At 65.4% G+C, this 13,037-nt stretch overlaps 2 protein-coding genes across 2 annotated transcripts; one reads left to right on the top strand and one right to left on the bottom strand.

Moving 5' to 3' along the window:
- Positions 1-688: 688 nt before the first annotated feature.
- On the top strand, positions 689-8,671 carry FUOM (fucose mutarotase). Its single transcript, XM_068548809.1, is given in 7 exon segments — positions 689-729; positions 731-768; positions 1,365-1,433; positions 2,827-2,897; positions 3,096-3,194; positions 3,780-3,853; positions 4,129-8,671. Coding segments are annotated over 7 exon segments (468 nt in total). The 3' UTR covers positions 4,205-8,671.
- Positions 8,570-12,827, bottom strand: PRAP1 (proline rich acidic protein 1). Its single transcript, XM_068548808.1, has 5 exons — positions 12,678-12,827; positions 10,323-10,389; positions 9,603-9,652; positions 8,947-9,050; positions 8,570-8,838 (listed from the first exon to the last, which is right to left on the bottom strand). Exons 1-5 carry the CDS (start codon positions 12,683-12,685, stop codon positions 8,615-8,617), a joined length of 453 nt encoding a protein of 150 aa, XP_068404909.1. The 5' UTR covers positions 12,686-12,827; the 3' UTR covers positions 8,570-8,614.
- Between the last annotated feature and the right edge of the window lie 210 nt (positions 12,828-13,037).

Below are 13,037 nucleotides of genomic sequence, written 5' to 3'. Positions count from 1 at the left end.
GGCGGGGATGGGGGGTCCTGTGGAGCCCAGGCTGCTGGGGGCCCTACGGGCAGTCAGAGCACTGCTTCCCTGGGCAGGGGTGTGGCACCCTAGCCAGGTACCTGAGGGGTCTCAGCAGGCTGACGCCTGGAAGACAGCGTAGGGGTGCTCTCAGCACACCGTCTTGGCCCAGAGCTCGCACCCACCTGCCCTCAGGGTCCTTCCAGTGTGAACAGTGTTGGGTGAAGGAGTAAGTCCTCCCCGTGCCGCCACCCAGCCCTCCCCACCCCAGGCCACCACGGACCCTGCGGGCTGGAGGGGGTGGGGGACGAGTCCCCAAGGCCTGGGGGCGGAATGGGGGCTGGAGAGGAGGCCTTCACGCACGTAGGGCGCTGGGGAGCTCCAACACAAACACACGCGGGTGCCCGGGTCCTGGACCTGGCGGGGAAAGCGAGGCCTCGAAAGGCAGCGCCTGCGGGGCTGGGCTGGGGTCGACCCCGCCCCGAGGCGGCCCACGCAACCCCAAGTCCTCTGCACTCCGCTGGGGACCCTCCTTTCAGGCCACGCCCATCTCCCACCGGGCCCCGCCCCTATATGCCACCCGCCCCCTCTGGCCCCTCGCCTCCCCTCCAGGATCCGCCCCACACGCGGCCCCGCCCTCCCCGGCCCCACCCCTCGTGGCCGCCCCGCCCTCTCAGGCCCAGCCAGCATGGTGGTGCTGAAGGGCGTCCCCGCGCTGCTGTCCCCCGAGCTACGCCCTGGCGCGGATGGGGCACGGAGATGAGATCGGTGAGCGCGGCGGGGGCAGAGCTTCGGGGAGATCCACCCCCCGGGGGCAGAAGTCGGGCGGGGCCCCTGGTCCTGGGTGGGGGCATTGCTTTGGCCGCCCTCGCTCCCTTAAGGAAACTGAGGCCTGCCTGGGCGGTCACGAAGACGATGGCCCTTGGTCCGAGAGGGGCTGTGTCCGGCACATCCGGTTCCTCCCCCAGCCCGGGTGTGCGGGGCCACGGGCGGCCAAGTCCACGCCCCGCCTCAGGCCCTGTGTGCCGCTCCTACTCCAGCCCCCTCCCCACACGGCCCCCAAGGGGCCACCACCGCCTGCGCCTGGGCTGTCCCCTAACGTTTGCAGCGGTTTCTCTTTTCCTGAGGCTGTGGGCCTGGACCGGGCTGCGTGGCCGGACGCTGGGCGGGACTCCGGGCAGCCTTCGGGTGACACCTGCAGTTCCTCCTACGTCTGGGGCTCCCTCTCCTCCCCTCTCTCGGACGGGAAGGGAGGGGCAGTGGGCGTGTCCTAACGCGTCTGACCGGCGACCCTGGGTCTGCGCCCAAGCCCGCGGCGGGCTGCGCGGACCCACCGCGGATGGCTAACCGTGCTGGCTGCTCAGTTCTTGCGGACATGAACTTCCCCACCGCCTCGATCTGCAGGTGTGGCCCAGAGGAGATCCGTGCCGACTGTGAGCCCCACCTTCTGCAGGCCGGGGTGGGGAGGGTGGGCTGTCATCCGGCCTCTGGGCTGCCCAGGTGCTGCAGCTCTGCTCCTACCCCCACCAATTCCTCAATAACCCACAAGTGACCCAGGAAATCTCAGTGCCAGGACCCTCAAGATTCTCCCTGCAGCCCCCAGCCCCCAGAAGTGAGCCTGGGCCTCCTGCTCCATCTCACACACCACTTGGTGTCTTCTTACAAATGGGGAAACTAAGGCCTGGCACCTTCTTGGCTGGCTGAGCAGTGGTTCCTGGCCCAGGTCAGGTGTTCAGCCTTTACTCTGCTCTAGAATCCCAGCACTAGTGACCTGGCCCCAAAGGTTCCAGGTGTCCGCACACTCCGTCTCTTAAGACCCTCTCACCCCCACAGGGGCCAGTGGGAGGTGAGGCTGGGAGGGGCCTGGAGCCAGGTCCAGGAGGTAACAGTAAGAGAGGGGTTAGCAGTCCTGAGGGTAACGGGGGCCGTGGGCTGGGCTCGGGCTGTGCCTGGATGCCCCCACCCCCAGCAACGTTGTGAGGCAGGAACACGACTCTCCCTGCAGAGTTCAGGCCACTAAAGGCACAGAGATATGAAATGTGGGGTAAACGCAGCCCCCTGGACAGGGCACTCCCGACCTGGTGGCCCCGGCTTCCACCCCTGCTCAGGGAGCTGAGCCCACTGTGCCTCGGTTTACACCTTGGGCCAGGTAACCCGAGGTGCTCTCCTCCCTTTCCGCAGGGTGGGCCATGGAAAGGCCCAAATGGTGGAAGAGAAGGAGGGCATAAGTAAATCGCGGTGCAGCCCCCAGAAGTGACACACACACCCTGGCAAACAAGCAGTTAGCATTCAACGTCCAATATACAGAAAAGTCTAACCTTGTTGAAACGAGGGAAAAAAGGCAGAAGGAAATGCACTCCGACAGTAGCAGGGTTTCCTTTGCGTAGTAAGATAACAGCCGGTTCTTCTTCTTCGTGGGCTTCTGTATTTCCTGGTTTTGTACAATGAGCACGCATTAGTTTAATAATCAGAAACCAACTTTCGGGAGAGCAGGGGCCCTTGGAGCCAAGTGGGGCAGGTCTGGGGGCGGCCTGGGGCAAGAGGGGCCTCCTTCCAGACCCCACTGTCCTCGTCACAAGGAGGTCATCTCCAGGGCCTTCTGGGTTCAAGAGGTGGCCCAGGTGCCCCTCCTGGTGGACGAGTGTTTGAGGGTCACCACCAACAACCCGTGTGGTAGAGTGAAGGGGGATGGGCAGGGCCAAGACAGTGACAGGTGCCGTGGCCAGGGCGGGGAGACACCAATGTGACCTCAATAAGTGTCACCCCACGGGCAGCAGGTGGCCGGGCGGGAGAGGGCGGCGTCTGAGGCCGGCACTCTGCCCTCAGGCCTGGGCATCCCTCAGCGCCTGGGGGCTGTGCTGCAGCTGCTACCACTGGACAGCTACGCGGAGGGGCCGGTGAGGCTGCTCTGGGCCTCAGTTTACCCTTTGCCGGAACTCAGGGGGGCCACTTGCCTTGGGTAGGGGGGAGGACCCGTGTCCCCAAAGACCCCTGAGCCTGATCAGAGGAGCCCTGAACTGTCACCCAACAAGGGGTCCTGGAGGCACCCCGGGCAGGGGTCAGTGGGCCACAGAGCAGACCCCCTCTGTCTCCAGGCTGTGGCCATGGAGCTGGTGCCCAGCGACATGGAGAGGGGCCTGCAGACCCCAGTGTGGACAAGCTACCAGCCCATCCTCTCCAGGGCCGGTTGTGCGGTGAGCCTGAGACCCCCACCAAGAAAGGGGTCAGGGATCCTCTGTGCCTCCTTGGGGTCCCGAGAGAAGTGAAAGACGGGCCCCCCCGAACCCTGCACCATGGTCGTGCGGGCTCCTACCCGGGGGTACGGCCACCCCTTGCCCCGGCCTCCCTGCTCCCTTCCAGGACCCTGACCTATCTCTGCCTGGGGGTCCTCACCCACCCCAGCCTGTCCGAGCGGAGCCAGGGGAAAACGGGGAACCCCTGGCCCCCGTCTGTGGTCAGAGGCCTGGCCCGATGCTGCCTGTCACCCCCCACCCTTCAAGGGGCCAGGCCTGTCCTCCCGGGACCACCCACCAGCAGGTCTTGGGCAGGACCTTCCTGAAGAGAGGACCCGGGGTTCCTGTCCTTGACAGCAGCCCCACCCCGACCCCCAGGGCAGCTCAGATTCAAGGGCCCCAGGCAGGTGGCCACCACAGCCCCTGTGCCCCTATCTGCCCAGCCCTCGCAGGTCAGGAGCCCAGCATCCTGGGGACCCCAGCCTGGAGAATCGGCTGATGCCCCACTGGGCCTGGGGCCCTCAATGGTCCCCCCTTGCCTTCCAGAGCCCCCTGGCCACGATAGAGAGATTTGAGTTTTATAAGCGGACCAGAAAGGCTTTTGCTGTTGTGACAACTAGGTGAGCTCTGGCTGGACCCGCTGGGTCCACTGGGTCCTCCTGGGTCTGGCTGGGTCCGGCTGCATCTGGGCCGAGCCTGGGGCCCTACCCCTTCCCACTGCAGAGCCCTCCCCACCCTCTGCTCAGCCCCTGCCCTGGTGGAGACTAGACGCCCCACGGGGAATGGGAGAGCCGAGGGATTTGCTGAAAGTGCGCAGGGTGGGTGGCAGAGCAGGGCTCTGGGCACCGCAGTCCTCTCCATTCCCAGCTCGGCTCTCAGCCTGCTCCTTATGCAGGGAGGCGGCCCTCTACGGAAACCTCATCCTCAAGAAGGGGGTGCTGGCCCCCGATGCCCTGTTCCAGGCCTGTTGAAGACCACCCGCCCAGAGAGGGATCTGGAACCCTGAGCCTGATGCCGCCACCAGCAGGCGTGTCCAGCGGCAGATGAACTGGCCTGGCCCTGCCTGGCAGCGCTCAGAGCTCACCCAGCCAGGGGCTCCAGGGGCCCAGCGGGTCCTGGGTGGGCCTCTGCTGACCAGGGCTGGCATTATCCCAGTTCAGAAAAATGATGGAAAAGTGTAGTGGCTTGCCAACATACAGTCCAAAGGTTTAAACAGGAGCTCCATCTTCACTCACAAAGGCCTGTTTGGTGCTGAGTGCAATGGCGGCTGTGGGCTCCCTGGAGGGCAGACCCCACCCACTCTCGGTGAACCCTCAGGTGGGAAGTAAGGCCTCCCTCCTCCCGATAGGTTTGGGTCACCTGACTTGGCAAGTCCCTGGGTTTGGGATGAGAGTTCACACAGGTCGAGACCCTCGCGTGGGGAGATCGCACAGAGGGCCTGGGCAGGGGCCTGGGTGATGCAGCACACGGCAGGGGGCCTGGAGGTGGGTGCATCAGCTACCCAGGCAGCCCTGAGTGGGCTGCAGTCACTAAGGTGGCCCTTGAAGAGGGGGCCAGGGCTGTTCCTTCAGCCCCAGAGGCAGGAGGGCAGGTGGCAGAGGCTGGTCTGGAGCCTCTGGGGGCTGACCGTCAGCTGGGGTGGGGGGCGCTGGGCCCTGTGCCTGTGTTCCCTCGCTCTGGTGGTTGAGCACCTACTGAATACGCATGAGCCCGAGTGGGCCTGGGGATGGCCGGGGCGGCAGGTAGAGGACAGGAGGACGCGAGGCTCCCAGGCAAAGGGGGCCTGCGAGGTTGCAACGGCTTCCCAGCACGTTCTCAAACTGGGTCTCCCGGGGTGGGCGGGGTTCCCACTGGCCATTGCACAGGATCCCTCCCTGAGGGCCCTCTCCCTGCTCCTCCAGACCTTCTCACAGCACATGGGCGTGGGAGCTGGGATGAGCAGGGATCCCCAGGGCTCGGGGGAGGCTCCCATGGTCAGGACCAGGGGCTGGTGGGCCTGGAAGGCAGACAGGTCCACTGGGCGGAGGTCTGGGGCTCAGCCTGGGGAAGGGACCACGTTCTGGGCCCGCCACTGCCAGGGCTAATCTCTGATCCCTGACCCCACGGCCAGCCACTTCCAGCGACACACGGGCCTCTCCTGAAACAGCTTTATCGAGGTTGAATTGACACACAGTAAGTAAGCTGTTCACGTTTAAAGCATTCAGTTAAATTCGTTTGGGTGTTGGACCAGCACCTCCATCCCCCCCTCTCTTCCCTGCCCCCACTGGTCCGTCCCCCTCCCTGCTGGTCAGTGTGCATTTTGCAGAACTCCGTGTAAGTGGAAGGCCGTGCATGCCGTCTGCGTGCTCGCGGTGGGGTGGGGTGTAGAGCGGGATTTTGCTGTGCACGAGCGGGATTTTGCGCAGAGCGGGATTCTGCTGTGCACGCACTGCTGTGTTCCATCCAGGCAGCTCTTGGGGGGCGCTGGGTTGCTTTCAGCTCTTGGCTATTGCGGATAAGCTTGCTGTGAACGTGCCCGCACAAGTCTGCATGGACACGAGCCTTCATTTCTGGAGTAAACACCTCTGGTCAAGGCTCGGCCGTAGGGCGTGTGTATGTGTGACTTTGTAAGAAACTCCCAAACCGTTTCCAAAGCAGCTGAGCTGGTTTACATCCCCAGCCCTGGGAATGTGCATTCCAACCCCTGGTCCTCATCCTGGCTCCTGGTCTCTCCCGTGAGCCGCTCCAAGGGGACTGTAGTGGTGAGTTCTCTGAGCGTTAATGATGTTGAACATCTTCTCATGGGTGTGTGTGCCTTCTATTTTCTTTGGTGACATGAATGGTCAATCTCTTGCCCATTTTGGCACTGGGGCGTTTAATGATTCCGGTCACCAATTCCACTGTGTGGGGGGTTGGGGAGGGGCAGGGGGCTCCCCCTCCGCCAGGCAGCCCCTCAGCACCAGCCGGTGTCCTGCAGTCCGCTTGGTTCTGACACCCCCTGCCCGGGGATGCGTCAGATCCCGCAGGTTCAGGGCTCAGTCCCACAGGACTGCCCCCCATGATACCCCCACTCCAGATGCCAGTCCCAAGTCCAGGTGGGCACCCGGGCTTCTGACCGACCGGCTGTAGATAGAGGGTTCCCATGACCCCTCCTCAGGCTCAGTTAGTTTTCTAGAGCAGCTCACAGAACTCAGGGAAACATTCACTCCCTAGATCACCGCTTATCCTAAAAGGATAGGACTCAGGACCAGCCAGGTGGACGAGGTACGGGGAGGGGCTTCCGCGCCCTCTCCAGCACCCCTCTCCCCGCACCTCCACGTGCTCACCAGCCCGAAGCTCTCCAGACCCATCCTTCTGGGTTTCTGTGGAGGCTTCACTGCACAGGCTGTTTGATTCAGTCGCTGGCCACTGGCGATTGATCCAACCCCCAGCCCCTCTCCCCTCCCTGAGGTCTGGGCGTGGGGCTGGAGGTTCCAACCCTCAATTCCTGGTCGGTTCCCTGCAACTGGCCCCATCCTTAGGGACCTTCCCAGAGTCACCTCAGTCACACAGCAAAGGACAACTTTATCACGCCCCTCACTCAGGAAATTCCGAGGGTTTTAGGAGCTCTGTGCCAGGATCAGGGATGAAGATCACGCACATTTCTGACTATAAGTCACAGTGTCACAGTACTTTTCACTTAGTCCACTTGCTGGGGAGCCCCAGTGCCCACCAGAAGGGCCTTGGGTTCAACCAAATGCTCAGACTCAGGGAAGAGCACAGACCACCCTTGCCAGCCGTCCACTGAGGAAGAACGTCCCACAGGTGCAGTGGGTCACAGCTGCTCTGTGGCTCAGGGCAGCTCAGGTGTGTGGGGATGAGGGTCGCTGGGCACCGCCTGGCCAAGAGCCTGTGCCCCCAGATGCAGGTGCAGCGTCCAGGGACCCCGGCAGGACCACTGCATCAGGGAAGCCAGGGCTGCAGCTCCCAGGAATGACCTCAGTTGTCTCGTTCCCTGCCTGGATGCCTCACCCACCAGCGGTCACTCTGCAGAAGCAGTGCTGCCTAGTGACACCGGGGAGCAGAGGCAGGCGACCCACGCTCCCAGGGCTTGGCACCCTCTGTAGAAGGGGGAGCAGAGGCAGGCGGCGCACGCTCCCAGGGCTTGGCACCCTCTGTAGAAGGGGGAGCAGAGGCAGGCGGCCCACGCTCCCAGGGCTTGGCACCCTCTGTAGAAGGCGGAGCAGTGGAGTGCGCCTGGGAGTGGGGAGCAGGGGCAGGCGACCCACGCTCCCAGGGCTTAGCACCCTCTGTAGAAGGCGGAGCAGTGGAGTGCGCCTGGGAGTGGGGGGCAGGGGCCACGGGGGCTGAGCCGGCCTGTGGCCTCTGCCAGTGTCTCCTGCTCACCCCCAAGTCCCCTGCTCCTGCTGGGTCTCCAGCTGTGCCCTCGGGGCAGGCAGTGCCCACTGGGGACCTGGCTCCAGCAGGGCTGGAGAGAGACTTGGCCACAAACACCACCCTGGGCTGCCCAGGGCCATGGCCACCATCGACCTCGGGTCTGAGCAGGTCACTGCCGGGGCCTCGGTCTCCTCGTTGCTACTGGGGGCAACAGAGCTTTCTGTGGGGCCGCGAAGCCGGGAGGCATGCACGCCTCTGAGCAGCGCATCTGGAGGTGAGGCCGCCATTTGAGGCCCCCAGGAGCTTGGGACTCGTGGGGTGACATAGGAGCTCTAGGGCACGTGAGGTCCCCAGGACAGACCCACGGTCTCTGGAGCAGCCGGGCGCCTCGTTCTGTCTTAGCCCCCAGCAGGCTCAGTCTGGGCGGCGGGGAAGTTTCAGGCACCAAGTGCTTCTCTCTCAATGCCGGAGCGCGACTGCCACACAGAAACCCCGCCTGCACTTGCACACACCCCAGCACACGTACAACTTGTGGAAAATTTCAGTGACCCTATACCTGCGTCTGCGACATCAGGCCTGCTGAGCCAGGCTGTGCCAGAGGACTGGTCACCTCAGAGAGCGCCAGCAACTGCCCAGAAAATGAGGACAGAAAGGCTGGGCCCAAGTCCAGCCCCAGTCACCTGTGCCCCTGCCTGCCCGTCCCCCGGAGCACCTGCCCACTTGTCCCCCTGTCCCCCTGAACAGTCAGCGACTGGGCTCCCTGTTTCCATTCTCCGGTCCTGTCCGCGGGGAGCCCGGAGAAGCTCCGTCCAAACCCCAGCACGTGAGGAGGCCTGGGGGAAGCAGATGGCTCCCAGAGCATGGGCGCTGGGTGCAGGAGCCAAGCGTCAGCCTGGGGCTTCCCCGGGGGCCAGCCTGTGGCCCCCCTTCTCCCAGACAGAGCAGGCGGGGCCCACAATCACTGTTCTTGAAGACACATGTGGCCTCCGCCTCTTTGCAGGGTTTATTTTTTCCAGTTGGGGGGGTCAAGGCTCCCAGGAGTCTTCCTTGGGGTGGTAGATGTGGTCTCGGTCCTCCTCTGGCCCTTGAAGCACTTGCTGAGGTGGCAGCACCTGAGCCCAGGGCCTTGCCTCCCCCTGGGCCTCCTCGGGCCAGTTGTGGTACAGGCTGTCATGGTCAGGCTCAGGGCCCCACCGGGGGCTTGGGACACGGCCCAGGGTGTCCTTGGTCTCTGCCAGGGCCTCGGCACCTAGGGACAGACAGAGGGAAGTGTGGCCTCAGTTTCCCTCCCGAGGCTTCATTCGTCCACGTCAGCCCCTTGCGAGCCCCCTCCCCAGGGGGCAGCGCCTGCCCTGACCTGGCCGCTTCTCCCCGGTGGTGGCCAAGAGCTTTGGCGCCACGAACAGCCCCATGAGCTGGCTGTCCTTCTCCGGAGGCTCCACCGCTCGGGCGCCCCAGGCCCTGTGGGCAAGAGCGTCTGGGTCAGGTCACCGTGCGCAGCGGGAGACCCCAGGACAGCACCCCTGCCCCGCCCCCAACCCAGACCCGCGCGCCAGGCGTCCCCACGACGCCCCTCATGTGCGTGGGGCCCGGGAAGGTCCCCGAGGGTGAGGCCTTGAGAAGGCTCCGTGGGCTTGGCCAGGGCCCCTCCTGTGCAGAGGTCAGCGGAGCCCAGTCTGCAGGCGATGCCGCGTCCTCCCGCCTGGCCGGCCGTCTCACGTGGGTGCGGGAAGGGGGCACGGCTGGCTCAGTCTGCTGCCTTGGCCACTCCGGGCGGGAGCCACCCTGGAGGCTACAGGGGAGCAGGGGAGCTGGGCGGGGCAGGAGGGGGGGACTGGATCCTCCAGGCCCTGCGCTCTGCTCGGTCGCTCACGGATCTCAGGGGCTCCGGTGCCTCCCCTCCCCAAAGCTGCTGGACAGGACCCCCCCTCCATCCATGAAGGCCCCCAGCTCAGGGAAGGCCCAAAGGGGGCACAGCGGGGGAAGGCGCGAGAGGCTGCCGGGGGCACTCACTCCTCTGTGCCCTGCTCAGCCCCGACTTTGCCTTTGGTCTGGACCAGGACCTGGGAGAGAGAGGTCGCAGGTGAGGCACAGTGCGGTCCTCCAAGGGTCCTCCTCTGGGGACTGGCTGGAGGCCGTGTGGTTTCCGGGGAGACTTGGGGACAGCATGGGGTCTATACTTGCACCACCTGTCCCCTGATGGCCTGAGGAAGGGGGGCCAGCTCCTCTGCCCGTACTTCCTTGCAGGGCCAGTGGGGACAGGGGAGCAAGTGAAACGGGTGACCCAGCCCAGTGACCAGTGCCCGGCAGCTGTGGGACAGCTGTGCCGGTCTTCCTGTGTCTCCCCCTTCACCTGGCACTCCCGGGGAGTTGGGCTGAGTGGCCCGGACCCAGGCCTGGTGAAGAACACGGCCCCAGCACGGTCCTGGCCCCTGGGCAGCCCGGCACGTGGAGGTGCCCTGGGCTTCGCAGCACAGGTGAGCGTCATCAGGCCCCCTCCTCCACCTGGCTCACCTGGGGTCGTCGAGACCTGTCCATCAGACCCCGCAGAGGGGCCGCTCCCCTCCTCCTGAGGGTCCCCCAGTGCCCACGGGCCCGCCCGGTGCGCAGGACCTGCAGTCCCATGGGTGCCACGCCTTCCCTGCCCTAGGCCGGCCGGTGCCTTTCTCCACCCGCTGCTGGTGGGGCTGAGGGCAGAAGCCAAGGGGTGGCTGGGCGAGGAGCCGCACATACCTGGGGGCTCCGTGCTGAGCCCGCCTCCAGCAGAAACGCAGCCCCCAGGCTGGTGATCAGGAGGAGCCTGAGGGACCAGGGGGGAGAGTGAGAGACGGCGAGGCTCCGCCTCTGCCCCGCGACCTCCAGACATGACGCCTGGCGTGGCCGGCGATGGTCCAGCCAGGGCGGCCAAGGGCCGGGTGGTGATCAGGTCCACAGGTGGTTTGCTGTCCCACACGTCGCAGAGCAGGCCACGCAGGCACAGAGATGGGGCCTCCACAGGCCCACACCTGCTCCCGGGCCCTCGGACCCCACCCTGCAGGCCCGGGTTACTGCGTGGATCTGGTGGTCCCAGCGTTGCCTCTGGCCCCGCGGCCTGTGCCGGCCGCACCGTCGGGGCCTGGCGCAGTGGGGCTGTGGCACTGATGGGGCACGGGCTTGGGGCTCAGCTGGCAGGCACTCAAGCCCGCAGCACCCCTGAGGCTGTGCCCGTGGCTCCTCAGAGGCAGGTGGCACTCCGCTCTGTCCCAGAGCCGTGGGTGGACGCCGGGGCCGTTACCTGGGCGGGAAGCCCAGGAGGGGCGGGAAAGATGGGGTGCTCCGCCTGGGCACGTCCAGCCTGACCTCAGGGAGGTCGAGGACCCAGCCCAAGCAGGGGGTCCGAGGAGCAATGGCCGAAGGCAGGAGATGTGGAGGGATACACAGGACAGAAGGTGACCAAGGGACTCAGCAGTGAGGAGGCCTCACCCAAGACAAGCCGGGTCGGGAGAGCAGAGGACGGCCGGGGCTGACTGCAGCGGGGACGTGTGGTGTGGGGTTAGGGTGCACGCGTGTGCCTGTGCGTGTGCATTGCCGTGTGTGTGGTGTGGGTGTGCGTAGCGTGCGCGTGTGTGGTGTGCATGTGCCCGGTGTCTTTTGCGTTATTAAAATACAAGACAACAGGCCCCCCAGGGAGTTGCTGAGTTGAGCTTTCATCACCAAACTGAGACCTCAGTACAGGGTGGGTAGGGTGGGTGGGGTGGGGGTGGGGTGGGCCCTCGGTGGGCCCTCCCCCCTCCCCTCCCAGGGATGGAATCCTGAGCCAGACAATCCGGAACCGCCAGGCGGCACTCGCGGCCCTGCCTTCCCCTGAAGGAAGGTGACCCGAGCACAACCAGCGCCCCTCGCTTACAGGAACTTCCTTGTTCACCGCCCCGCCACCACCCGGCCTGTAGAAGTCTTTCACTGTGTACAGCTCCCTGGGGCTCCTTTCTATCTGCTAGATTGGATGCCGCCCGATTTGAATTGAGTTTTGCTTAAATAAACTCGGAATGTTTGACACGCCTCAGTGCATCTATCTCTGGGCAGCGGCAGCCCGTGGGCAGGAAGGTTTCTGCGCCGCAGCTGGGCGGGGCCGGGAGCACGTGGCTGGGGGAGGGGGAGGGGCGGCCCATCAAGGCTTTCTGCCTGATGCCCCGATTCCAGCCCCACAAAGACCTTCGCTCCTCCGGGTTACTCAGCACTTTGGGGTGGAGGTTCCCCTGCACTCCAAGGGGGCAAAGGGCGGGGGCCTGCCCTGGACTGCAGGGCACTGGCCCAGTCTGGTCAGCTACCCTGCCTCTCCTGGGCACCGACCCTAGACAGAGGCTCTGGACACCAAGAGGTCCCCACGTCACTGATCAGCCCGCCTCTGGTCCACGCTGGGGTCCCTAGGAGAACCCCCCAGGACAGGAGGGCCGGGGAGAGCTCTGGCTTAGAGGGGGAGGGGCCCCCCACCCCTGCCACAGGTGGAGGGGGAGGAGGGAGACCCCCTCAGGGGAAATGGCCTCTGACCTCAGGGTCCTGGAGGAGCCCCAGTGCTTCCCCGGGCCTCACACCCCAGCTCCCGGGGTGACGACCCCTTGGGCTCCAGCTGCCCCGCCCACATCGCCCCCCAGCCTCCAGCCCCGTCTCAGCGTCTTGACCCCCACTTTCATTTCGTCAGTCACAGACCTGCCTTCTTTGGCCCTGGTGCCTCCCACCCGCTTCCAGGGGCTCCCGGGTGACTCTCCACAGGGTCAAGGGACCCCAAGGGACAGTGCTGTCTCTCAGGAGCCACAGGGGTGGCCTTTGGAGCGGGAGCCCAGGGGCCACAATCATTCTGGAGGACGCGGGAGGGAGAGCTGTGTCCCCAAGCCGCTAACACCCGGGAGGAGACGGCGCTCCTGGGGAGCAGCCAGACACTGGTTTGCAGACAGAGCCCCGACCCCCACCTGAAACCGGGCTGGGCTGGGGACCCAGGTGCCCCAGGGGCTGGCCCCTGCGTCCAGGGCTCCTGGACCCAAGTGACCACACAGCAAAGCTGTGAGTGGGGTGTTTGGGTGGGGACCCAGGTTTGCAGGCGCTGGGCATTACCTCCTCATGCTGGGGTCCCCTCCTCAGTGTAGACGGCGCTCTGGGGGACCTGCAGCTGCAGACCCAGCTCGCCAGCGGCCCAGGGATCCAGACGTCTGGTCCTCCTCCTGCCCGCCCTCTCTCGAGGTTTTATGGCCCCCGTGTGGGCGTGTCTGGACAGAGGTCGGGGCCAGGGATCCTGCCTGGGCTGCCGAGGTGACTGAGTGCACCGGGCCGGCCCCCACTCCACCTGTCTGTCACATGCATGACCCTCCCCAAGACCTGACTTCTGCCCGCTCCAGCCACCTGACGCAGCCCTACCTGCCCCCACCTCTCCACACGCTGGAACTCGCACAGCCTCCGCCCCACCCAGGCCCTGGG

This window comes from Eschrichtius robustus, chromosome 7 (genome assembly GCF_028021215.1).
Source record: "Eschrichtius robustus isolate mEscRob2 chromosome 7, mEscRob2.pri, whole genome shotgun sequence".
NCBI classification, from domain to species: domain Eukaryota; kingdom Metazoa; phylum Chordata; class Mammalia; order Artiodactyla; family Eschrichtiidae; genus Eschrichtius; species Eschrichtius robustus.
This window is presented reverse-complemented; position numbering and strand designations above follow the sequence as displayed.